Here is a 25,449-nt window from a genome sequence, read left to right as displayed (position 1 = left end):
AGCTCATCTGTGATATGTATTCACATGTGAAAGCATTTCAGTCAAATTAGACCTGCTCATTAACCAAGTAAAGGAGGAAAACTTCTGCCATCTCCCCACAACTCAAAACCTGTCTGCAGAAAAACCAGCAGTTGCATCCCCAAACAAAACATGTATGGATGTACTAGAAATGTTGCAAAAGGAGTTCAAATTAGATTTAAAGAGCTTCGTCTCCATGAACAGGACATACAGCTTTTCCAGAACCCATTTTCTGTTGACATTGAAACTGTTGATCCGATTTACCAAATGGAATTGGCCGAACTACAGACTTGTGACTCGCTGAAAGATGCATTCAAACTAAGCAGCCTTACTAATTTCTATGCATCTCTCCCCTCAGAGACATATCATAATCTCAGGAACCATGCACTCAAAATTGCAACCATCTTTGGCAGCACCTATGTCTGCGAGAAGACTTTTTCCCGAATGAAACATCTGAAATCTCCAATCAGATCCAGACTAACTGATGAACACTTGCATCACTTGCTACAACTAGCAGTGACAAATATGGACCCTAACATTGACCATCTCGTTAGCCGAAAGCAGGCCCATATTTCACACTGAAATATTGTTTTTGTTGATTACAATTGTTCTTCATTTTAAATACTGCATTCTTTTTCCTGTTTTTGTGCACTACTACAAATAAAATATGTGCAGTGTGCATAGATATTCATTCATTTTTTCCAAACTATAGTCCGGCCCCCGACAGTGTCTGAGGTACAGTGAACTGGCCCCCTGTTTAAAATGTTTGAGAGATCCCTGGTTTGGGGGATGATGGGGATGATAATGGCGGGCAGTCGCTCCCGCATACCCCTCTTTTGTGGTGGAGGTGGCGCTGGTGCTGGAGTTGGGCTCAGGCTGGGTTCAGGAAATGCCGGTGCGGGATTCCCACCCGCTCCCAAGGGCTGTGCTGAGCAGTACCAACAGCTTGAACTCAGCATCCTGGAACTGCTGTAGGGCTGCATGTCCCATTGCACAGTGTGGCACCCAGAAAGCAATAAGGAAGCACTTGTTCACTATGGCCTTGAAGCAGCCGGCAAACCACTGCTCCTTGTGGGCAGAGAGCACAATCCTGCTGTACATTAGCATGTGCCCACCAGACATTCTTCCTGGTTGGTATTCCTGCATCATTGGAGGAGCCATGAAATGCCTGTGTTAACACTTTCCCGTGTTCCCGTTTGCTGCAGAGGAAGGCGCTGCCCCAGCACCAGCTCCACGTGGCACCTCTCAGCAGTTCCCCAAGCCATGCCTTAAGCAGTCTGTGAGGGCTGGGGGCAGTTTCCCATCCCACAGGCTGGGCTTCTCAACCAAGGAACATGGAGGAATGATTCTCGAATATTATCCAGCTTTTGGGAGCCCTCTATCCTCCAGGACCGTACCCCATGGGAGTCTCCCAAGCAGGTGCCAACACGGGCCCAAGGCTGCTCTCCGGACGCCCGGGGCTGGGAGTCTGCTTTTGACCCTGCACCTTCCTCGTGCAATCTCTGTGTTGGCATCACGCTAACATAGCACTACATTAGCACGCTCACAATGTTAGCAAAGGCTATGCTGGCAGGTGGCCTTCCCAGAGGCCTTCCTGAAGGTCTAGGAAGTTCTGCAGCCATGATGCAGAGCTATCAAGATACTCTAAGGCAGCTCTCAAATCTGCTGCCTTTCAGGAAGGACGCATGGTGTTCCTTCCCCATGCCTGCTTTCACATCCTGCTCAAAACCACACCCCCCTGAAAAAAATCAGTGTAGAAAGCACCCACAGGGGTGTGCTCATGCCCTTATTTATTGGACCCATCTCCTGGGCTTCTGGAACCTTCTCTCATCCCACTCTCAGGAGTGGTTGAGACACCTGTCATTCAAGGGAGGCAGCACCAGTAAGTCTAGGCAGGTGGCACCAGGTCCTCCTTGCGACTTCTGGAATCTTCTCTTGGGGTGGTGGGTCCAGGAATGTTTGAGATCCCAGTGCCGTCACTTGGGCCGTGTCCCTTACCCTGTGCTCGGGGAACGCGCTGGCACACGCGTGTCCTGGCAGGTACGTCCCCATGCTATTGTCTCCCAGAGTCCCTGTCCCCGAGCAGCTCCCCTGTGTCCCTGTCCTGAAACGTCCCTGCAGCCGGGTAGTCCTGATCCTGCTCCTGTGAGTAGCGCAGCACTTCTGCTCCAGGCAGGCCGGGCTCTGCTGTAGGGATTCATCAGCTCTGCTCCTGTTCCTCCCCAGCTGCACAGAGCACAAGCGTCAGGGCTTGGTACAGACCTATGACAGCCAGGCCAGTCCTCCTACCAGAGCTGTGTGCTCATTCTCTTGCTCTGCCAGGTCATTCAGGGTCCCAGCCAGGTGGCACCGAGCTTTAGGGGGAGCAGAGGGCACAGTGCTCGCATTTGTGGCAGGCTGAGGTGCCATCCTGGTAGCAAGGCCCAGCTGGGCCAGGGGCTCCTTCCCCATCCTGGAGGCAGTGATGGATCGTGGCCCTTGAGGAGAGTCCAGTGGGACAGAGTGTGGGAGAAATGGGAGCGCGTGTGCAGCTCCAGAGCCCGCAGCAATGGGCTGGCAGTGGGGAAGTGACATGGGTGAGGGAGAGGGCAAGGGTGGCAGGCCTTCTGCGGGGCATGTCTTGGTGGCTTTGGGGCTGTCCAAAGTTTGGTCTTACCAAGCACTCACCAATCTGCCAAATCTGTGCTGTCTCAAGCAGCTGCCTGAGCTGCTTCCATTTCTGGAGCTGAGCAACCCCAGGGAAGGCTTCCTGAGAGGCCTCCAGAGCAGCTCAGGTTGGGAGTTGTGAATGCAGCCCAGCCAGGAGACCCTGCATCCCCGCGCCCTGCCAATGCTCAGAGCCTTTGCCAGCCTGTTATGGGAAGCTACATCTAGGCCACGAGTTGGGCTGTGACACCCTGGGCAGACACGTCGGGCAACCACTATGTCAGGGCAGCAAGACAGAGTTTGCCTAGTCCTTGGCCTAGGATGACTGCGGGGACAGCCTGAAATCGCCTAGGGATGCCAGTGCTGGGGCTTTGCTGGGCAAACCTGGACAGAAAAATGGACAAACACTCCTGGTCCCACATGATTAACGTGTGTAGTCACACACCTGCACCACACTGGGAAGTGGCTCATGTGCATGCATGGGCAATGGGAGCAGGCTGCTGTGCATGTGCTTCCTCATCTGCATTTTCTGTGGCTGCCCAGCTGGATACACAACTCCTACCCCTGCCCAAAACATCTGGCCTGGGCTGGAGAGAACCTGCTGGAGACCAAATGTGCCTGGCATCCCTGCACACCTCAGGGAAGGCTATCGGGAGCCCGCAGCCCACGCTGGCCACAGTTCTCCTCAAAGGCCTCTCAGAACTGCACTCAGAAGTGCGGGGCACAGGGAGAGCTCAGTCTCCAGAAGACCCTTGACCTCACATTAGCATCAGTTTCGGAGCATAGAAATCTCTGCTCTCCTAAACTTTAGTGTCAGAAGCTTTTCAGGAGAAGAGAAAATATTCTATGTTATTAACATGAAGAGAGAAAAAAAAATCCAACTTCTACTCCCCCAAATGGAAATCCATGCCAACAGCTAGTACCCAGGAATATTCAGAAGGGATATGATCATGCGTTTGGAAACGGAGCTTAAAAGCAAACTCTCTTGAAAAAGAGACAATGCATGTTGGGAATGGAGGTGTGAGCAGGCTGTGGAGCTGCTGCTATAGGGACATCTCTGAGCTATGGCACCCAGAGTCGTCGCCTGGCAGCTGCTTCTGCAGTGCAACAGGCTGCTCCTCACCATGTCCCCCTCCACGTGGGCGAGCTACTGCTCCTTGCGGGCACAGAGCACAATCTTGCTGTGCATTAGCATGTGTCCCCCACGTTGTTGTTGTTGTTGCCCCAGAACCAGGCCCAGCTGCACATGGCACGCCGGCATCTCTCAGCAGTTCCCCAAGCCATGCCTTAAGCAGCTTGTGGGGGCTGGGGGCAGTTTCCCACCCCACAGGCTGGGCTTTTCAACAAAGGAACATGGAGGAAGGGATTCTTGAATATTATCCAGCTTTTGGGAGCCCTCTGTCCTCCAGATCTGTACCTCATGGGAGTCTGCCAAGCAGGTGCCAGCACAGGCCCAAGGCTGCTCTCTGGATGCCCGGGGCTGGGAGTCTGCTTTTGACCCTGCGCCTCCCTCGCACGATCTCTGTGTTGGCATCATGCTAACGTAGTGCTACATTAGCACCATCACAATGAGAGCAAAGGCTATGCTGGCAGGTGGCCTCCCCAGAGGCTTTCCTGAAGGTGTAGGAATGTCTGTGGCCGTGATGCAGAGCTTTCAAGATAGTCTCAGCCAGCTCTCAAACCTGTTGCCTTTCAAGAAAGCTGCATGGTGTTGCATCCCCAGGCCTGCCTTCACAGCCCGCTCAAGTGCACGCTTGCTGCCCATGCCTGATCTACCCCTGTGGCACATCCCTTGCTAAGATACGGCAGCCTCACGCCTCATCCTGAAGACTTACTTCCACTCTGGAGACTAAACATAAAGGCAAAACCTGCCTGTACGTGCAAAAGAGAGGGAGAAGCCCATGTTCATGCTCCTGGGGCTCACTCAGACTCATAAAGGCTAAAGAGAATTCATCCCAGCACTTTATTTGGCACATGTAAGGATGCGGTGCCTGCAGCAGAAGAGCAATAGGTGACGGGGGGATTAGCAGCTGCTGCTGCAAAGGAGCCGGGCTTTGCAGCACTGTCGCGGGCCCCAGTGGGCAGAGCTTCGTGGGGTGGGAAGGGCTGCTCTTGCTGTGCGCCAAGAACGGTGTCCTGCAGAGAAGGGTGCTGCCTCTTCTATGCTCTCCGGAGACAGCAGCACAGTGCTTTAAGGCTCAATGCTGACGGTGCCTTCTGCCCTGAAGCTCTCAGGATCAGGATGGTCTGCACGGCCAGAGACCGGACGGAGGGGCTGCCATCCCTTGCCACTCTTTGAAGGGCTGAGATAGAAGGGAAAAGAAAGGAAACCCTTGCACCTGAGGAGACGCCAGGCATGGCCCCTGGATGGGGCCAAGCCCAAGCCCAAGCGCAATCTGGCTTTTTGCTTGCCAGCAGGCAGAAAGGAGGACTACCATGACTGCTAGGGAAAGATGCACATGAGTTGAAAGATGCCCCAAATGCCCTGCCCTGCAAATACTGGCTGTCTGGCAGGGCAGCCAGAAACCTGGAGCTCACTGCCAGGCTCTGCGCCGCTGCGGGCTGAAGCTAACAGCACGCTGCCCCCACTCACCCTCAAAGATGTCCTGCAGCTTCTCCCCGCTCGGGTCCTTCATGCGCTTCCCGAGGAGCCCTAGGTGCACACAGCCTGTCACAAACCCTGCTGCGGGTACACAGCGCCCAGACACCCAGGCCCTGCAGGAGGCAGGTGGGGCTGCGGCAGCCGTGGGGACACAGAGGCTCCCCGACAGGAGCTATGACTCACCGAGGAACCTCACGGCTGCCTCCTGCCAAGAGTCCTGGGGACTCTCCAAGTAGGCCAGGCTCTGCCGCAGGTATTCATTGTCTCTGCTCCTGTTGCTCGCCAGCTGCACAGAGCACAAGGGTCAGGGCTAGCTACAGACCTCTGACAGACAGCCAGGCCTGCTCTCCTGCCAGAACTGTCTCCACATTCCCTTGCTCTACCAGGACATTCCTGGTCCCAGCCAGGTGGCACTGAGCTTTAGGGGGAACAGAAGGCACGCATAGGGTGGTAGGCTGAGGTGCCATCCTGGTAGCAAGGCCCAGCTGGGCCAGGGGCTCCTTCCCCATCCTGGGGGCAGTGATGGATCATGGCCCTTGGGAAGAGCCCCACGGGACAGTGTGCGGGAGAAAGGGGAGCACGTGTGCAGCTCCAGAGCCCGCAGCCATGGGCTGGCAGTGGGGAGGTGACATGGGCGAGGGAGAGGGCAAGGGTCGCAGGCCTTCTGCGGGGCACATCCTGGGGGCTTTGGTGGCAGGTCTTACCAGGCACTCTCCAATCTGCCAAATCTGTGCTGTCTCAAGCAGCTGCCTGAGCTGTTTCCATTTCAGGAGCTGAGCAGCACCACGGAGGGCTTCCCGAGAGGCCTGCAGAGCAGCCCAGGGTGGGAGATGCGAATGCAGTCCAGCCAGGAGACCCTGCATCCCCGCGCCCTGCCGATGCTCAGAGCCTTTGCCAGCCTGTTATGGGAAGCTACATCTAGGCCACGAGTTGGGCTGTGACACCCAGCAGGCACGTGGGGCAACCACTATGTCAGAGCCGCAAGACAGAGCTCCCCCAGTCCCTGCTGGGCTTGGATGACTGCAGGGACAGCTAGAAATCCCCTAGGGATGCCAGTGCTGGAGCTTTGCTGGGCAAACCCAGACAGAAAACGGACAAAAACCTCTTGGTCCCACACAAATAAGCTATGTGCTCACGCACCTGCGCCACGCTGGGGATCTCCTCATGTGCATGCACAAGCAATGGGAGCAGGCAGCTGTGCACATGCTTCCTTAGCAGCACTTTCTGCTTGCCCACCACAATGGCCATCACGCTCTGGAAGAGCTGGATGGAGAGCTCTCGCACGAGGGCAGCCTCCTGTGGGGAAGCAAGATGGAAGCAGCTCAGCAGTGGCTGCCTCAGCCCACAGTGAACAAGGGGCTTCGAGTGGCAGACGACGGCTTCTCCCTCTGCCTCTGCGTTTGCCCCAAGGAGCTGCAGGGCCAGATCCACCACCAGCTCAGTAAAGCCCCATCCCCAAGACATGCAGCGTGGTGGCTTTCTCGGAGATGGGGCTGCCACGGGGAGCCAAGGTGCGAGGCGTGTGTGCCTGCAAGGGCTGCTCTGGCCCTGGTGGCACTCCCACCAGCTGCCTCCGGAGCGACGCGCAGAGGAGCTCCCTTGTGCCACCTGTGTGCAGGAGGAGATGTGGGCCGGCCTGTGGCATCAGCTCCTGGGCGCATCCCACTCACTCAAAGTCCCCAGATGGGTTGCCCCAGTGTGATCCCTCATGCCCGGGCCACACGCCTCTGTCCCACAGCCATGCCAGGAGAGCGCCCGCCTTTCCCACAAGCCCTACATCATCAAAGAGTGGCAGGAGCTCCTCAGCAAGCTGCAGACCCATGGCACTGGCCATCTCCCTGTCCAGGAGGTGGAGCATGTTGCTGAAGATGGTGAGGGCCTTGGTGTGGAAGCAGCTCTCAGCAGCCTGCAGGTGCTCCAGAAGCGCGGGCACCAGGCCTTGCAGACTCCTGGCCTACACGAAACACAGAAGAGCCCTTGTGTGAATCAAGGCATGGTTGAATTAGCACAAATGGCGGTAACACTCTGCGGACACGCGGTGGCACGGGAGCACTCAAGTCCTGCCGCTGCCTTTCCCTCCACTACCTTAGCCTCCACCTGCAGCCCCAGGCCGCCGCCCTCTCTTTGCCCACGTGCCCCCTGCTCACTATTTGCGGTCTCTCAGACAGCGTGACGAGGCCTGTGATGACCATTTCGCGCATCACCAAGCTCTGGTTGTGCAGATGCCGTTGCAGGAAGTGCAGGACACCCTCATCAATCTGCTGCTCAAAGTCTGTGCAGTTCAGCAGCTGAAAAACACCCAGAGGCAGAGGGAGTGACTCTCAAGAGCCAACGGCGCTCCCCGCATCCTCTGGACCAGCTGCGGCCTCTGGGTCTTGGGCCCCTGTGAAGCACTTGAACGTAGAGAGCTGGCACAAAGGCTGCCTGACCCGCAAACACTTGGGGCCGGTAGCCAGCAGAAATGGCCTCCTGGCGGGAATTAGCTCAACTTGGGCTGACTTAGGGGTGTTCAGCTCCCGCGGGCAAGGAGCCCACCTCCACTGACCGCAGCCTGCTCCCTGGCCCAGGACATAGAGAGCCCAGTGTCTGCGGGCACTGCCCAGAGGCGCCGCTTGCCACCGTGCCCACCTCGAGGAAGACGGCCATGGCGGAAATCTCCTGGTGTTTGTCTCCGCAGCTGAGCACCGTGACTACGTGTTCAAACATCCAGGCACACTGGTCGGCCGCGTTCATCCACAGCGCTCTGGCCAGGGAGGGGAGAAGGCACTGTGGGCATGAGCTGGGCAGGCAAAGCCCTTTGGGCCTGTGCTGCCAACTCGAGCCATCCTGCCACAAGCCAGGCCCCACTGGAGCAAGGCTGCACCAGCTCCAGCAGCTGGGGCTGGCGCCAGCAGCGGCACTGGCCTTTCCCCACCACACCTTGCCAGGAGAAACGTGGCAGCCCAGCCAGTGAGGCTTATTTTGGTGAGAGAGCAGCAAAGCACCCTTACTCCACCAGTGTCGCGGCCTAGCCGCACTCTGTCTTCAGGGCACAAATGCTGGGGCACGTGAGGAGGAAGGCGGCTCTCACCTAGTCAGCAACGTGGCTCCCGCGTGGTAGGTGTCCACGCTCATAAGCATGTCCCAGCCTCCCTGCCTCTCCATAGAGTCAGCCAGGTGGCCACAGTCAGCACAGCAGAGCAGAGCTTTCAGGGCCTGCACTGCGCTCCTGCATGGAGAGCAAAGGCAGGTCACACACAGAAGCCACCCCAAGCGCTGCGCTCATGGCAGAGAGCGGCACAGAGGGACGCAGCACCTGACAGGGCTGACTGGAGGACTGTCATCCACGTGACTGCACATCTGGCAGTACTCTTGGAGGTCCTCTTGTGTGTACTCCATGATGAAGTAGATCTGGAAGAGCACCGCTAGGTAGAGCTGGGGAGAAATTAACTGCACGGGCACTTTGCTGGAGGGCTCCTGGAGAATCTCGTTCAGGACCCTGGTTGCCTGCAAAAAACACCTCGAGATGGGTCTGGCTGCAGAGAGATCAGGCAAGCCAAGGCAAGCCATGGCGAGGCTCTGCGCAGGGCTAGGTCAGGCCTCGCCTGGAAACTCACAGTCAGGGGAAGGATGTAGCTGCCCGCTGGCAAACGGGAGGTGTGCCGTCTCAGCAGCGGCCGGTCCCGCAGCCAAGAGAGCAGCTCCTTCAGCACCTCCTCTGCAAGGCACTGCTTGGAGACCAGCACCCTCCACATGCTACTGGCAACACTGCAGACCCAGAACATGCTGTCAGGGAAGCTGCCTCGAGCTGCCGTAGCCCTGGAGCTGTCCTCAAGGCTGTCAGGCCCATACCTGTCACACACCAGGGAGGTGCTCAACAGAGCCTCCACCACCTGAGCAGGGTCCAAGCAGGCCATTTGGAAAAGGCTGCTCTTCAAGATGTCCTGGAGCGATGCCTCACTGATGTCCATCAGCTTCTTGTGGAGGCTGCTAATCACCTGGGGCACCTAGAAGGGGCACAGGTGAGAGAGGGGCCTCTGCAGGAGTGTAGCCATTGCCACAGGGGCCACCGAGAAGTCATGCCTTCCCATGGCTCCATGCTGTCCTCAAGGGCTGTGCGGTGCTCAGGGGGCTCAGCGCCCAGAGTGTGCAAGCACAGGGCAATGTGCTTGCAAGCCGCTTACCCTATCCAGCTTAGAGTCAGGCTCCCTCAAGACCGCCTCCATCATGTGCTCCACCACCTCAGTGTTCAAGACCCTTGGGTCTGTTATGCCATTGATGATTGTCAGGAGGAAGTCTGTCCTCTCAGAAGGAAAGAGAAAGATGCCAAATTCCTGTGGGAGGAAAGAGCCATGGCACCCAGTGCATAGCCTGAGGAGCTGAGAGTGGCTCAGCTGAGAGCGAGCAAGCAGAGCGGTGCTGGCACAATGCCTTCTGCCAGCACTGTGCCCAAGAAGGCCACAGGGAGGGAGGGAGGAGCTTCTCACCGCACTCTCATCAGTGGCCTTGCTGGGCCAGAAGGTGTTCGGGGCTTCCTGCTGCCAGTTCATCTCTGGAAGCGCTGGATTCTCAGCTGCCCTCTCTCGACCTGTGCCAGAGGGGAAACACAGAGCAGTCAGGAGGAGGGGAGGTGGCTGAACAAGGGCAACAAGGAGAGCTCTGCAGCTTGCAGAAGCGGGGTGTCACTGCAGTGTAAGGAGCAGAGAGCCTTCTAGGGAGGACATGAGCTTCTTGCCAGGTGGTAAAGAGGATATTGCCGGTTAGGATGCGGAAAGGCCGCAGAGGTTGGTGTCTCTTTGTGCTCCCAGGCAGGAGAGCAGGCCTGGAAGGCTGCTGGCACAGGCTCTGAGCTCTGCTAGTTGATGTGGACGCTCTCTAAAGCACTACTCCGAGGGACAAAACAGCCCTGGGTCACGTCAGTGAGGTGCCTGCCATGGCTCTTCATGGCATGGCTGAGGCAACGTGTCGCCCTGTGTGGCCTTGCCTGGGCTGCAGGTGCTGGAAGGCGCCAGCCTTCCCCAGCGACTCTTACTCTTTCGCAGCAGAATGATCCTATAGAAATGGTGAAGTGCTTCTGCCGCACTCTGGCTGATCTCTTGGTCCTCCTCAGCGCAGCACAGCGTGAGGTGCCCCATCAGCTGCCCCAGGAAGTCCAGAGGCTTCTTTTGGAAGAGGAAAGGCTTGACGCTGCTTCCTCCATGGCTGAGCCACTTCTGAGGGAGGAAGGGAGGAAGGATGGGCAGCGAGGCCAAGCCATGGCAGCGGGGACCAGAGCCCTGGGCTCCACACCAGAGCGGGCCCAGGCCTGAGTGCCACACGAGACAAAACCTGAGCAGGCATCTGCCCAGCCCTGCGGCCAGCAGTGAGCAGTGGCGTGCAGGGCTGTGTGTCCCAGCCTGCCCGCCCCTGGGCAATGCCAGTTCTGCTGCCCAGCCAAGGGCAACCTCCCCTCCCTTGGGCCAGCCCCGCAGCCAGCATGTGGCAGCCGTGACAAGGCACGGAGCTTGCTGCCTCCCTGTCCTGCCTTGTCAGGCTTTGACGGCCAGCCCTGTGAGCCCGTGGTGCCACTGGTGCCTAAACAGGGCGCCCGAGCTTGGCTCTTCCCCTAGCCCACATATCCCGCTCGGAGCGGGAGCACCTCCTTCTGCTGCTGCTGGCTGCTTCATCCCCATCAAGCCAACATGAGCCCTCTCCTCCTGCCTGAGCCTGCCTGAGCCTGCCTGAGCCTGCTTGAGCAGAGGGTCACCTATGGCCTGGAGCCACCTGGTTACCTCCAACAGAGGAGAGCTGCTCAGGAGCCGACTCAGCCTCAAAATCCTGCCCACAGCCCTCCGGCGCTCCGTTTTTCTCTGGGATGCTGTGAAGGGCAGCAGCATCTGAGGAGAGCAAAGCTGCTGGTCAGGGCTGCGACTGGACGGCCACAGTTCTGCTAAGGCCCTGGCAGGCTTGATGCCCCTGCTGCCTTCCATGCACGCTTCCAGAAAGCGCCTTGCATTCCCTCCTGGCCCCAAACTCTTCCGCTGGTTCGCTGCAAGGGTCGCTTCCCCTTGGCATGAGGAACCAGCCCTGCCACTGCTCCCCTAATGCTTTGCAAACAGCAAACCTGCAAGATGTTCCGCAGCTGATGGAGACTGGAGGCCTGCGACTCGAACACCAGCACCTTCAGCATCTCATCCAGAGCCTCCATGGTCTGCAAGGGCAGGGCAGAGAGTGCTCATCACCGCTTCCCCCGTCCCTCTTGCTAACAGGGGGCTGGCTGAAACCCCTTCCGCCCACGGTGAGCACCTACCTGTGCGTAGAGCGAAGCATCGGGGCTTTGCATCCGCTCTTGCGGAGGAAGGCAGAAGATGCTGTTGATGCAGGTGTAGAGCAAGCTGTTGTCCTGGGTGTGCATCAGGAATGGCCACTCTTTGCTGACAGGAGAGAGAGGAGCCTGTGGAGTGCTGGGCCAGGGAGGGTCGTCCAGGTGCCGGGGTAGAGGAGGTGGACGCAGCCATGGAGGTGGGAACAGCCAGGCTGCTGGCCATCGGAGGTGGGGAAGCCCTGCAGGGAGCCACCTCCTCCCTTTTCCGTGGTGCACACAAGGGGCGGAGGACCCAGGGCAGAAGGTGGGTGCAACACCCATTCCTCCTCCTGCCTCTTCCCTCAGGGGAAAAGCCCAGAGACAGTGCTCTGTTCTGCCACCTGCCCACTGAGGGAGCACGCGGAGGGTTGACAGACTGCAGCATCCCAAGGGGACTCGTATGGCGTCATCAGGGTCATGCTGCGGCCATGCCCGCACTACAGCAGCGCCTGGGGCGGGTACCTCATTGCGGCCATAGCCAGCATGGCTTGCTGCCACACCACGGAGTCCAGGCGGCCAGGGGACTCCTCTTCCAGCAGCACCTGTGGAGCACAGGCAGTATGGGGCATGGCAGGTGCCAGCCCCAGCGAGCAGCTGGCAGCACCCAGCAGGCACCCCCATCCCACCACTGGTACCCTGGCTCGGCAGCCCCCTGGAAGGAGGCCCCCCGTGCCCACAGGATCCTGCCCGGCCCTCTCTGCGCCTGGCTGCCCAAGTCCTGTGCTCGCCTGGCCAGCTTTGCCCCCTCCCACAGCCCCTCTGCCCGCTCCCTTACCACCAGCTTCTTCACCAGGTCGCCTAAATCAGCCACATAGCTGTCCATCCCTTTGGCACTGCACAGGGTATGGATGCAGGCAAAAAATCTCAACTTCTGGGCTTCATCCTGAGAGCCGGTGGATAAAGGAGGGAGATGAATAGGGCGGGTGCGAGGGCACAGGCACTGCCGGCAGCCGCAGGATGGAGGGGGATGCAGGGCTGCTGCAGGATGCCCAGCGGCTGCAGCTGGCCACTGCCAAGAGCCCAGCCGCAGGCTCGCAGCAGGCAGCACGCACGGAGGCAGCCGGGCCCCCGGAAGCTGCAGGCACCACTCGTCTGACAAGGTCTCTAGTCACCTGGTGAGGGCCTGTGGGAAAGGCCTGCAGATACGCCAGGGCTTCCTGCTCCTCTCCTGCCAGCTCCAAGCAGGACGGAGATCCTGGACCTGAGCATGGAAGAGAATGGGCAGAGCTGCAGGCGCTGGCAGGAGGCAGAAGAAAGGAGCCGTGCTCCCTCTGCAGCAGCGGGCCCGCTTCCAGCATACAGCGAGCCCCGGCTCGCACAGCAGCCCCTGGCAGAAGAGGGGCAGTGAAGCTCCCGGCACGGCAGCAGCGCGGCCTCCTGCTGGCTGCGCTGCCTCTCCTGGCCTGCGCCTCGGCCCTGCCACTGGGCTGCCTCTGCTGCGCTCCTGCCCAGGGCTTGCTGACTGCCAACCAAGCACAGAGAAGGTTCAGGCATTCAGGCACTGCCTGCACGGGGCCAGCAGCGCCAGGATGCAGCTGTGGTGGGAGGCAGGGCTGCAGTAGGGCCGGCTCCTGGCAGCCGGTCCCACAGAGCCGCTCGCTCACCTGCCTGGGAGGTGTGCGGCTCACACCACTGCTGAGTCTCAGCGATGGCACTATCATCATCATCGTCCCAGGCCATGCAGGTAATGTTGGCACCAGCCTCCTCCTCCTGCCCCATGGACTTGCTGGAGTCTATGTCATGCCAGCGTATGAGGAGGTTCCTGGTGGCTCCCGACTGCTCCCAAGCCTCAGCGAATGCCCTGAATTCATCATCCTCTGCCGCCCAGCGGATGGGATTTCTCTTTTGCTCTGGCTGCGCCATGCTGCCGAGCCAAGGAGAGGCGTGAGGGTGGCTATGGGGAGCCCGCAGCCCACGCTGGCCGCAGTTCTCCTCAAAGGCCTCTCAGAAGTGCACTCAGAAGTGCAGGGCTGCCCAGGGAAGGTGCAGGGAAGACTGCGTCAGCGCTCAGGGGGCTCCTGGGCCTGCCCAGCGTGCTCCTGCCCTGTGCTCTCACTGTCTTCCCGGACACTGTGGGCGGGGGGCCGCCCACAGTTGTCTGGGTGGACTGCGGGGGTGTCACAAAGGGAGGTCACAAAGGGCCGCACTGTCACCTGCTGTCCTGGGCAGGGGCAGGACATGTGCCCTGTGAGTGGGTGGCCCAGGGCCTACCTCTTGTTGCCCTCTGCTTCCCTCCGGGCCCATCCATTTCCCTTTGGAGCACCCCAGGGATCCGCGGTTCTTGTTTGAGGAGGAAATGTCCAGAGGGCCGCGGTCTGGGAGGCTGCCACAGGGGGATGTAGCCTCCAAGCACAGCACAGGGAGAGCTCAATCTCCAAAAGACCCTTGACCTCGCATTAGCATCAGTTTCGGAGCATAGAAATCTCTGCTCTCCTAAGCTTTAGTGTCAGAAGCTTTTCAGGAGAAGAGAAAATATTCTATGTTATTAACATGAAGAGAGAAAAAAAAAATCCAACTTCTACTCCCCCAGATGGAAATCCATGCCAACAGCTAGTACCCAGGAATATTCAGAAGTGCAACAGGCTGCTCCTCACCATGTCCCCCTGCATGTGGGCAAGCTACTGCTCTTTGCGGGCACAGAGCACAATCTTGCTGTGCATTAGCACGTGTCCCCCACATTGTTGTTGTTGATTTTTTTTTCTTTTTTTCTTTTTCCTGGCTGATATTCCTGCATGATGGGAGGAGCCACGAGATGCCTGTTTGACATTCTCCCCTGGGCTCCCGTTTGCTGCAGAGAAAGGAGCTGCCCCAGCACCAGGCCCAGCTGCACATGGCACGCCGGCATCTCTCAGCAGTTCCCCAAGCCATGCCTTAAGCAGCCTGTGGGGGCTGGGGGCAGTTTCCCACCCCACAGGCTGGGCTTTTCAACAAAGGAACATGGAGGAAGGGATTCTTGAATATTATCCAGCTTTTGGGAGCCCTCTGTCCTCCAGATCTGTACCTCATGGGAGTCTGCCAAGCAGGTGCCAGCACAGGCCCAAGGCTGCTCTCTGGATGCCCGGGGCTGGGAGTCTGCTTTTGACCCTGCGCCTCCCTCGCACGATCTCTGTGTTGGCATCATGCTAACGTAGTGCTACATTAGCACCATCACAATGAGAGCAAAGGCTATGCTGGCAGGTGGCCTCCCCAGAGGCTTTCCTGAAGGTGTAGGAATGTCTGTGGCCGTGATGCAGAGCTTTCAAGATAGTCTCAGCCAGCTCTCAAACCTGTTGCCTTTCAAGAAAGCTGCATGGTGTTGCATCCCCAGGCCTGCCTTCACAGCCCGCTCAAGTGCACGCTTGCTGCCCATGCCTGATCTACCCCTGTGGCACATCCCTTGCTAAGATACGGCAGCCTCACGCCTCATCCTGAAGACTTACTTCCACTCTGGAGACTAAACATAAAGGCAAAACCTGCCTGTACGTGCAAAAGAGAGGGAGAAGCCCATGTTCATGCTCCTGGGGCTCACTCAGACTCATAAAGGCTAAAGAGAATTCATCCCAGCACTTTATTTGGCACATGTAAGGATGCGGTGCCTGCAGCAGAAGAGCAATAGGTGACGGGGGGATTAGCAGCTGCTGCTGCAAAGGAGCCGGGCTTTGCAGCACTGTCGCGGGCCCCAGTGGGCAGAGCTTCGTGGGGTGGGAAGGGCTGCTCTTGCTGTGCGCCAAGAACGGTGTCCTGCAGAGAAGAGTGCTGCCTCTTCTATGCTCTCCGGAGACAGCAGCACAGTGCTTTAAGGCTCAATGCTGACGGTGCCTTCTGCCCTGAAGCTCTCAGGATCAGGATGGTCTGCACGGCCAGAGACCGGACGGAGGGGCTGCCATCCCTTGCCACTCTTTGAAGGGCTGAGATAGAAGGGAAAAGAAAGGAAACCCTTGCACCTGAGGAGACGCCAGGCATGGCCCCTGGATGGGGCCAAGCCCAAGCCCAAGCACAATCTGGCTTTTTGCTTGCCAGCAGGCAGAAAGGAGGACTACCATGACTGCTAGGGAAAGATGCACATGAGTTGAAAGATGCCCCAAATGCCCTGCCCTGCAAATACTGGCTGTCTGGCAGGGCAGCCAGAAACCTGGAGCTCACTGCCAGGCTCTGCGCCGCTGCGGGCTGAAGCTAACAGCACGCTGCCCCCACTCACCCTCAAAGATGTCCTGCAGCTTCTCCCCGCTCGGGTCCTTCATGCGCTTCCCGAGGAGCCCTAGGTGCACACAGCCTGTCACAAACCCTGCTGCGGGTACACAGCGCCCAGACACCCAGGCCCTGCAGGAGGCAGGTGGGGCTGCGGCAGCCGTGGGGACACAGAGGCTCCCCGACAGGAGCTATGACTCACCGAGGAACCTCACGGCTGCCTCCTGCCAAGACTCCTGGGGACTCTCCAAGTAGGCCAGGCTCTGCCGCAGGTATTCATTGTCTCTGCTCCTGTTGCTCGCCAGCTGCACAGAGCACAAGGGTCAGGGCTAGCTACAGACCTCTGACAGACAGCCAGGCCTGCTCTCCTGCCAGAACTGTCTCCACATTCCCTTGCTCTACCAGGACATTCCTGGTCCCAGCCAGGTGGCACTGAGCTTTAGGGGGAACAGAAGGCACGCATAGGGTGGTAGGCTGAGGTGCCATCCTGGTAGCAAGGCCCAGCTGGGCCAGGGGCTCCTTCCCCATCCTGGGGGCAGTGATGGATCGTGGCCCTTGGGAAGAGCCCCACGGGACAGTGTGCGGGAGAAAGGGGAGCACGTGTGCAGCTCCAGAGCCCGCAGCCATGGGCTGGCAGTGGGGAGGTGACATGGGCGAGGGAGAGGGCAAGGGTCGCAGGCCTTCTGCGGGGCACATCCTGGGGGCTTTGGTGGCAGGTCTTACCAGGCACTCTCCAATCTGCCAAATCTGTGCTGTCTCAAGCAGCTGCCTGAGCTGTTTCCATTTCAGGAGCTGAGCAGCACCACGGAGGGCTTCCCGAGAGGCCTGCAGAGCAGCCCAGGGTGGGAGATGCGAATGCAGCCCAGCCAGGAGACCCTGCATCCCCGCGCCCTGCCGATGCTCAGAGCCTTTGCCAGCCTGTTATGGGAAGCTACATCTAGGCCACGAGTTGGGCTGTGACACCCAGCAGGCACGTGGGGCAACCACTATGTCAGAGCAGCAAGACAGAGCTCCCCCAGTCCCTGCTGGGCTTGGATGACTGCAGGGACAGCTAGAAATCCCCTAGGGATGCCAGTGCTGGAGCTTTGCTGGGCAAACCCAGACAGAAAACGGACAAAAACCTCTTGGTCCCACACAAATAAGCTATGTGCTCACGCACCTGCGCCACGCTGGGGATCTCCTCATGTGCATGCACGAGCAATGGGAGCAGGCAGCTGTGCACATGCTTCCTTAGCAGCACTTTCTGCTTGCCCACCACAATGGCCATCACGCTCTGGAAGAGCTGGATGGAGAGCTCTCGCACGAGGGCAGCCTCCTGTGGGGAAGCAAGATGGAAGCAGCTCAGCAGTGGCTGCCTCAGCCCACAGTGAACAAGGGGCTTCGAGTGGCAGACGACGGCTTCTCCCTCTGCCTCTGCGTTTGCCCCAAGGAGCTGCAGGGCCAGATCCACCACCAGCTCAGTAAAGCCCCAGCCCCAAGACATGCAGCGTGGTGGCTTTCTCGGAGATGGGGCTGCCACGGGGAGCCAAGGTGCAAGGCGTGTGTGCCTGCAAGGGCTGCTCTGGCCCTGGTGGCACTCCCACCAGCTGCCTCCGGAGCGACGCGCAGAGGAGCTCCCTTGTGCCACCTGTGTGCAGGAGGAGATGTGGGCCGGCCTGTGGCATCAGCTCCTGGGCGCATCCCACTCACTCAAAGTCCCCAGATGGGTTGCCCCAGTGTGAGCCCTCATGCCCGGGCCACACGCCTCTGTCCCACAGCCATGCCAGGAGAGCGCCCGCCTTTCCCACAAGCCCTACATCATCAAAGAGTGGCAGGAGCTCCTCAGCAAGCTGCAGACCCATGGCACTGGCCATCTCCCTGTCCAGGAGGTGGAGCATGTTGCTGAAGATGGTGAGGGCCTTGGTGCGGAAGCAGCTCTCAGCAGCCTGCAGGTGCTCCAGGAGCGCGGGCACCAGGCCTTGCAGACTCCTGGCCTACACGAAACACAGAAGAGCCCTTGTGTGAATCAAGGCATGGTTGAATTAGCACAAATGGCGGTAACACTCTGCGGACACGCAGTGGCACGGGAGCACTCAAGTCCTGCCGCTGCCTTTCCCTCCACTACCTTAGCCTCCACCTGCAGCCCCAGGCCGCCGCCCTCTCTTTGCCCACGTGCCCCCTGCTCACTATTTGCGGTCTCTCAGACAGCGTGACGAGGCCTGTGATGACCATTTCGCGCATCACCAAGCTCTGGTTGTGCAGATGCCGTTGCAGGAAGTGCAGGACACCCTCATCAATCTGCTGCTCAAAGTCTGTGCAGTTCAGCAGCTGAAAAACACCCAGAGGCAGAGGGAGTGACTCTCAAGAGCCAACGGCGCTCCCCGCATCCTCTGGACCAGCTGCGGCCTCTGGGTCTTGGGCCCCTGTGAAGCACTTGAACGTAGAGAGCTGGCACAAAGGCTGCCTGACCCGCAAACACTTGGGGCTGGTAGCCAGCAGAAATGGCCTCCTGGCGGGAATTAGCTCAACTTGGGCTGACTTAGGGGTGTTCAGCTCCCGCGGGCAAGGAGCCCAGCTCCACTGGCCGCAGCCTGCTCCCTGGCCCAGGACATAGAGAGCCCAGTGTCTGCGGGCACTACCCAGAGGCGCCGCTTGCCACCGTGCCCACCTCGAGGAAGACGGCCATGGCGGAAATCTCCCGGTGTTTGTCTCCGCAGCTGAGCACCATGACTACGTGTTCAAACATCCAGGCACACTGGTCGGCCGCGTTCATCCACAGCGCTCTGGCCAGGGAGGGAAGAAGGCACAGTGGGCATGAGCTGGGCAGGCAAAGCCCTTTGGGCCTGTGCTGCCAACTCGAGCCATCCTGCCACAAGCCAGGCCCCACTGGAGCAAGGCTGCACCAGCTCCAGCAGCTGGGGCTGGCGCCAGCAGCGGCACTGGCCTTTCCCCACCACACCTTGCCAGGAGAAACGTGGCAGCCCAGCCAGTGAGGCTTATTTTGGTGAGAGAGCAGCAAAGCACCCTTACTCCACCAGTGTCGCGGCCTAGCCGCACTCTGTCTTCAGGGCACAAATGCTGGGGCACGTGAGGAGGAAGGCGGCTCTCACCTAGTCAGCAACGTGGCTCCCGCGTGGTAGGTGTCCACGCTCATAAGCATGTCCCAGCCTCCCTGCCTCTCCATAGAGTCAGCCAGGTGGCCACAGTCAGCACAGCAGAGCAGAGCTTTCAGGGCCTGCACTGCGCTCCTGCATGGAGAGCAAAGGCAGGTCACACACAGAAGCCAAGCCCAAGCGCTGCGCTCATGGCAGAGAGCGGCACAGAGGGACGCAGCACCTGACAGGGCTGACTGGAGGACTGTCATCCGCGTGACTGCACATCTGGCAGTACTCTTGGAGGTCCTCTTGTGTGTACTCCATGATGAAGTAGATCTGGAAGAGCACCGCTAGGGAGAGCTGGGGAGAAATTAACTGCACGGGCACTTTGCTGGAGGGCTCCTGGAGAATCTCGTTCAGGACCCTGGTTGCCTGCAAAAAACACCTCGAGATGGGTCTGGCTGCAGAGAGATCAGGCAAGCCAAGGCAAGCCATGGCGAGGCTCTGCGCAGGGCTAGGTCAGGCCTCGCCTGGAAACTCACAGTCAGGGGAAGGATGTAGCTGCCTGCTGGCAAACGGGAGGTGTGCCGTCTCAGCAGCGGCCGGTCCCGCAGCCAAGAGAGCAGCTCCTTCAGCACCTCCTCTGCAAGGCACTGCTTGGAGACCAGCACCCTCCACATGCTACTGGCAACACTGCAGACCCAGAACATGCTGTCAGGGAAGCTGCCTCGAGCTGCTGTAGCCCTGGAGCTGTCCTCAAGGCTGTCAGGCCCATACCTGTCACACACCAGGGAGGTGTTCAACAGAGCCTCCACCACCTGAGCAGGGTCCAAGCAGGCCATTTGGAAAAGGCTGCTCTTCAAGATGTCCTGGAGCGATGCCTCACTGATGTCCATCAGCTTCTTGTGGAGGCTGCTAATCACCTGGGGCACCTAGAAGGGGCACAGGTGAGAGAGGGGCCTCTGCAGGAGTGTAGCCATTGCCACAGGGGCCACCGAGAAGTCATGCCTTCCCATGGCTCCATGCTGTCCTCAAGGGCTGTGCGGTGCTCAGGGGGCTCAGCGCCCAGAGTGTGCAAGCACAGGGCAATGTGCTTGCAAGCCGCTTACCCTATCCAGCTTAGAGTCAGGCTCCCTCAAGACCGCCTCCATCATGTGCTCCACCACCTCAGTGTTCAAGAGCCTTGGGTCTGTTATGCCATTGATGATTGTCAGGAGGAAGTCTGTCCTCTCAGAAGGAAAGAGAAAGATGCCAAATTCCTGTGGGAGGAAAGAGCCATGGCACCCAGTGCACGGCCTGAGGAGCTGAGAGTGGCTCAGCTGAGAGCGAGCAAGCAGAGCGGTGCTGGCACAATGCCTTCTGCCAGCACTGTGCCCAAGAAGGCCACAGGGAGGGAGGGAGGAGCTTCTCACCGCACTCTCATCAGTGGCCTTGCTGGGCCAGAAGGTGTTCGGGGCTTCCTGCTGCCAGTTCATCTCTGGAAGCGCTGGATTCTCAGCTGCCCTCTCTCGACCTGTGCCAGAGGGGAAACACAGAGCAGTCAGGAGGAGGGGAGGTGGCTGAACAAGGGCAACAAGGAGAGCTCTGCAGCTTGCAGAAGCGGGGTGTCACTGCAGTGTAAGGAGCAGAGAGCCTTCTAGGGAGGACATGAGCTTCTTGCCAGGTGGTAAAGAGGATATTGCCGGTTAGGATGCGGAAAGGCCGCAGAGGTTGGTGTCTCTTTGTGCTCCCAGGCAGGAGAGCAGGCCTGGAAGGCTGCTGGCACAGGCTCTGAGCTCTGCTAGTTGATGTGGACGCTCTCTAAAGCACTACTCCGAGGGACAAAACAGCCCTGGGTCACGTCAGTGAGGTGCCTGCCATGGCTCTTCATGGCATGGCTGAGGCAACGTGTCGCCCTGTGTGGCCTTGCCTGGGCTGCAGGTGCTGGAAGGCGCCAGCCTTCCCCAGCGACTCTTACTCTTTCGCAGCAGAATGATTCTGTAGAAGTGGTGAAGCGCTTCTGCCGCACTCTGGCTGATCTCTTGGTCCTCCTCAGCGCAGCACAGCGTGAGGTGCCCCATCAGCTGCCCCAGGAAGTCCAGAGGCTTCTTTTGGAAGAGGAAAGGCTTGACGCTGCTTCCTCCATGGCTGAGCCACTTCTGAGGGAGGAAGGGAGGAAGGATGGGCAGCGAGGCCAAGCCATGGCAGCGAGGACCAGAGCCCTGGGCTCCACACCAGAGCGGGCCCAGGCCTGAGTGCCACACGAGACAAAACCTGAGCAGGCATCTGCCCAGCCCTGCGGCCAGCAGTGAGCAGTGGCGTGCAGGGCTGTGTGTCCCAGCCTACCCGCCCCTGGGCAATGCCAGTTCTGCTGCCCAGCCAAGGGCAACCTCCCCTCCCTTGGGCCAGCCCCGCAGCCAGCATGTGGCAGCCGTGACAAGGCACGGAGCTTGCTGCCTCCCTGTCCTGCCTTGTCAGGCTTTGACGGCCAGCCCTGTGAGCCCGTGGTGCCACTGGTGCCTAAACAGGGCGCCCGAGCTTGGCTCTTCCCCTAGCCCACATATCCCGCTCGGAGCGGGAGCACCTCCTTCTGCTGCTGCTGGCTGCTTCATCCCCATCAAGCCAACTTGAGCCCTCTCCTCCTGCCTGAGCCTGCCTGAGCCTGCCTGAGCCTGCTTGAGCAGAGGGTCACCTATGGCCTGGAGCCACCTGGTTACCTCCAACAGAGGAGAGCTGCTCAGGAGCCGACTCAGCCTCAAAATCCTGCCCACAGCCCTCCGGCGCTCCGTTTTTCTCTGGGATGCTGTGAAGGGCAGCAGCATCTGAGGAGAGCAAAGCTGCTGGTCAGGGCTGCGACTGGACGGCCACAGTTCTGCTAAGGCCCTGGCAGGCTTGATGCCCCTGCTGCCTTCCATGCACGCTTCCAGAAAGCGCCTTGCATTCCCTCCTGGCCCCAAACTCTTCCGCTGGTTCGCTGCTAGGGTCGCTTCCCCTTGGCATGAGGAACCAGCCCTGCCACTGCTCCCCTAATGCTTTGCAAACAGCAAACCTGCAAGATGTTCCGCAGCTGATGGAGACTGGAGGCCTGCGACTCGAACACCAGCACCTTCAGCATCTCATCCAGAGCCTCCATGGTCTGCAAGGGCAGGGCAGAGAGTGCTCATCACCGCTTCCCCCGTCCCTCTTGCTAACAGGGGGCTGGCTGAAACCCCTTCCGCCCACGGTGAGCACCTACCTGTGCGTAGAGCGAAGCATCGGGGCTTTGCATCCGCTCTTGCGGAGGAAGGCAGAAGATGCTGTTGATGCAGGTGTAGAGCAAGCTGTTGTCCTGGGTGTGCATCAGGAATGGCCACTCTTTGCTGACAGGAGAGAGAGGAGCCTGTGGAGTGCTGGGCCAGGGAGGGTCGTCCAGGTGCCGGGGTAGAGGAGGTGGACGCAGCCATGGAGGTGGGAACAGCCAGGCTGCTGGCCATCGGAGGTGGGGAAGCCCTGCAGGGAGCCACCTCCTCCCTTTTCCGTGGTGCACACAAGGGGCGGAGGACCCAGGGCAGAAGGTGGGTGCAACACCCATTCCTCCTCCTGCCTCTTCCCTCAGGGGAAAAGCCCAGAGACAGTGCTCTGTTCTGCCACCTGCCCACTGAGGGAGCACGCGGAGGGTTGACAGACTGCAGCATCCCAAGGGGACTCGTATGGCGTCATCAGGGTCATGCTGCGGCCATGCCCGCACTACAGCAGCGCCTGGGGCGGGTACCTCATTGCGGCCATAGCCAGCATGGCTTGCTGCCACACCACGGAGTCCAGGCGGCCAGGGGACTCCTCTTCCAGCAGCACCTGTGGAGCACAGGCAGTATGGGGCATGGCAGGTGCCAGCCCCAGCGAGCAGCTGGCAGCACCCAGCAGGCACCCCCATCCCACCACTGGTACCCTGGCTCGGCAGCCCCCTGGAAGGAGGCCCCCCGTGCCCACAGGATCCTGCCCGGCCCTCTCTGCGCCTGGCTGCCCAAGTCCTGTGCTCGCCTGGCCAGCTTTGCCCCCTCCCACAGCCCCTCTGCCCGCTCCCTTACCACCAGCTTCTTCACCAGGTCGCCTAAATCAGCCACATAGCTGTCCATCCCTTTGGCACTGCACAGGGTATGGATGCAGGCAAAAAATCTCAACTTCTGGGCTTCATCCTGAGAGCCGGTGGATAAAGGAGGGAGATGAATAGGGCGGGTGCGAGGGCACAGGCACTGCCGGCAGCCGCAGGATGGAGGGGGATGCAGGGCTGCTGCAGGATGCCCAGCGGCTGCAGCTGGCCACTGCCAAGAGCCCAGCCGCAGGCTCGCAGCAGGCAACACGCACGGAGGCAGCCAGGCCCCCGGAAGCTGCAGGCACCACTCGTCTGACAAGGTCTCTAGTCACCTGGTGAGGGCCTGTGGGAAAGGCCTGCAGATACGCCAGGGCTTCCTGCTCCTCTCCTGCCAGCTCCAAGCAGGACGGAGATCCTGGACCTGAGCATGGAAGAGAATGGGCAGAGCTGCAGGCGCTGGCAGGAGGCAGAAGAAAGGAGCTGTGCTCCCTCTGCAGCAGCGGGCCCGCTTCCAGCATACAGCGAGCCCCGGCTCGCACAGCAGCCCCTGGCAGAAGAGGGGCAGTGAAGCTCCCGGCACGGCAGCAGCGCGGCCTCCTGCTGGCTGCGCTGCCTCTCCTGGCCTGCGCCTCGGCCCTGCCACTGGGCTGCCTCTGCTGCGCTCCTGCCCAGGGCTTGCTGACTGCCAACCAAGCACAGAGAAGGTTCAGGCATTCAGGCACTGCCTGCACGGGGCCAGCAGCGCCAGGATGCAGCTGTGGTGGGAGGCAGGGCTGCAGTAGGGCCGGCTCCTGGCAGCCGGTCCCACAGAGCCGCTCGCTCACCTGCCTGGGAGGTGTGCGGCTCACACCACTGCTGAGTCTCAGCGATGGCACTATCATCATCATCGTCCCAGGCCATGCAGGTAATGTTGGCACCAGCCTCCTCCTCCTGCCCCATGGACTTGCTGGAGTCTATGTCATGCCAGCGTATGAGGAGGTTCCTGGTGGCTCCCGACTGCTCCCAAGCCTCAGCGAATGCCCTGAATTCATCATCCTCTGCCGCCCAGCGGATGGGATTTCTCTTTTGCTCTGGCTGCGCCATGCTGCCGAGCCAAGGAGAGGCGTGAGGGTGGCTATGGGGAGCCCGCAGCCCACGCTGGCCGCAGTTCTCCTCAAAGGCCTCTCAGAAGTGCACTCAGAAGTGCAGGGCTGCCCAGGGAAGGTGCAGGGAAGACTGCGTCAGCGCTCAGGGGGCTCCTGGGCCTGCCCAGCGTGCTCCTGCCCTGTGCTCTCACTGTCTTCCTGGACACTGTGGGCGGGGGGCCGCCCACAGTTGTCTGGGTGGACTGCGGGGGTGTCACAAAGGGAGGTCACAAAGGGCCGCACTGTCACCTGCTGTCCTGGGCAGGGGCAGGACATGTGCCCTGTGAGTGGGTGGCCCAGGGCCTACCTCTTGTTGCCCTCTGCTTCCCTCCGGGCCCATCCATTTCCCTTTGGAGCACCCCAGGGATCCGCGGTTCTTGTTTGAGGAGGAAATGTCCAGAGGGCCGCGGTCTGGGAGGCTGCCACAGGGGGATGTAGCCTCCAAGCACAGCACAGGGAGAGCTCAATCTCCAAAAGACCCTTGACCTCGCATTAGCATCAGTTTCGGAGCATAGAAATCTCTGCTCTCCTAAGCTTTAGTGTCAGAAGCTTTTCAGGAGAAGAGAAAATATTCTATGTTATTAACATGAAGAGAGAAAAAAAAAATCCAACTTCTACTCCCCCAGATGGAAATCCATGCCAACAGCTAGTACCCAGGAATATTCAGAAGTGCAACAGGCTGCTCCTCACCATGTCCCCCTGCATGTGGGCAAGCTACTGCTCTTTGCGGGCACAGAGCACAATCTTGCTGTGCATTAGCACGTGTCCCCCACATTGTTGTTGTTGATTTTTTTTTCTTTTTTTTCTTTTTCCTGGCTGATATTCCTGCATGATGGGAGGAGCCACGAGATGCCTGTTTGACATTCTCCCCTGGGCTCCCGTTTGCTGCAGAGGAAGGAGCTGCCCCAGCACCAGGCCCAGCTGCACATGGCACGCCGGCATCTCTCAGCAGTTCCCCAAGCCATGCCTTAAGCAGCCTGTGGGGGCTGGGGGCAGTTTCCCACCCCACAGGCTGGGCTTTTCAACAAAGGAACATGGAGGAAGGGATTCTTGAATATTATCCAGCTTTTGGGAGCCCTCTGTCCTCCAGATCTGTACCTCATGGGAGTCTGCCAAGCAGGTGCCAGCACAGGCCCAAGGCTGCTCTCTGGATGCCCGGGGCTGGGAGTCTGCTTTTGACCCTGCGCCTCCCTCGCACGATCTCTGTGTTGGCATCATGCTAACGTAGTGCTACATTAGCACCATCACAATGAGAGCAAAGGCTATGCTGGCAGGTGGCCTCCCCAGAGGCTTTCCTGAAGGTGTAGGAATGTCTGTGGCCGTGATGCAGAGCTTTCAAGATAGTCTCAGCCAGCTCTCAAACCTGTTGCCTTTCAAGAAAGCTGCATGGTGTTGCATCCCCAGGCCTGCCTTCACAGCCCGCTCAAGTGCACGCTTGCTGCCCATGC

At 59.5% G+C, this 25,449-nt stretch overlaps 2 protein-coding genes across 2 annotated transcripts; both read right to left on the bottom strand.

The window, feature by feature from the left end:
• Positions 1–4,855: 4,855 nt before the first annotated feature.
• On the bottom strand, positions 4,856–11,214 carry LOC148592599 (maestro heat-like repeat family member 5). The gene is made up of 15 exons (XM_088534215.1): positions 11,017–11,214; positions 10,329–10,458; positions 9,733–9,833; positions 9,430–9,579; positions 9,098–9,252; positions 8,863–9,013; positions 8,562–8,752; positions 7,895–8,009; positions 7,414–7,554; positions 7,044–7,220; positions 6,407–6,562; positions 5,971–6,072; positions 5,450–5,552; positions 5,258–5,317; positions 4,856–4,911 (listed from the first exon to the last, which is right to left on the bottom strand). Exons 1-15 carry the CDS (start codon positions 11,212–11,214, stop codon positions 4,856–4,858), a joined length of 1,986 nt encoding a protein of 661 aa, XP_088390341.1.
• Positions 11,215–13,588: 2,374 nt separating this feature from the next.
• On the bottom strand, positions 13,589–23,960 carry LOC148592598 (maestro heat-like repeat-containing protein family member 7). The gene is made up of 18 exons (XM_088534214.1): positions 23,702–23,960; positions 23,210–23,298; positions 22,873–22,980; positions 22,560–22,639; positions 22,044–22,167; positions 21,858–21,944; positions 20,838–20,967; positions 20,242–20,342; positions 19,939–20,088; positions 19,372–19,761; positions 19,071–19,261; positions 18,403–18,517; positions 17,922–18,062; positions 17,552–17,728; positions 16,915–17,070; positions 15,958–16,060; positions 15,766–15,825; positions 13,589–13,695 (listed from the first exon to the last, which is right to left on the bottom strand). The coding sequence occupies exons 1-18, from the start codon at positions 23,958–23,960 to the stop codon at positions 13,589–13,591; spliced, it is 2,568 nt and encodes an 855-aa protein (XP_088390340.1).
• Positions 23,961–25,449: the final 1,489 nt, after the last annotated feature.

The sequence above is a fragment of the Tinamus guttatus genome, unplaced genomic scaffold (assembly GCF_059628265.1).
Source record: "Tinamus guttatus ecotype Peru unplaced genomic scaffold, ASM5962826v1 Tinamus_guttatus_pri_ptg000546l, whole genome shotgun sequence".
NCBI classification, from domain to species: Eukaryota; Metazoa; Chordata; class Aves; order Tinamiformes; family Tinamidae; genus Tinamus; species Tinamus guttatus.
This window is presented reverse-complemented; position numbering and strand designations above follow the sequence as displayed.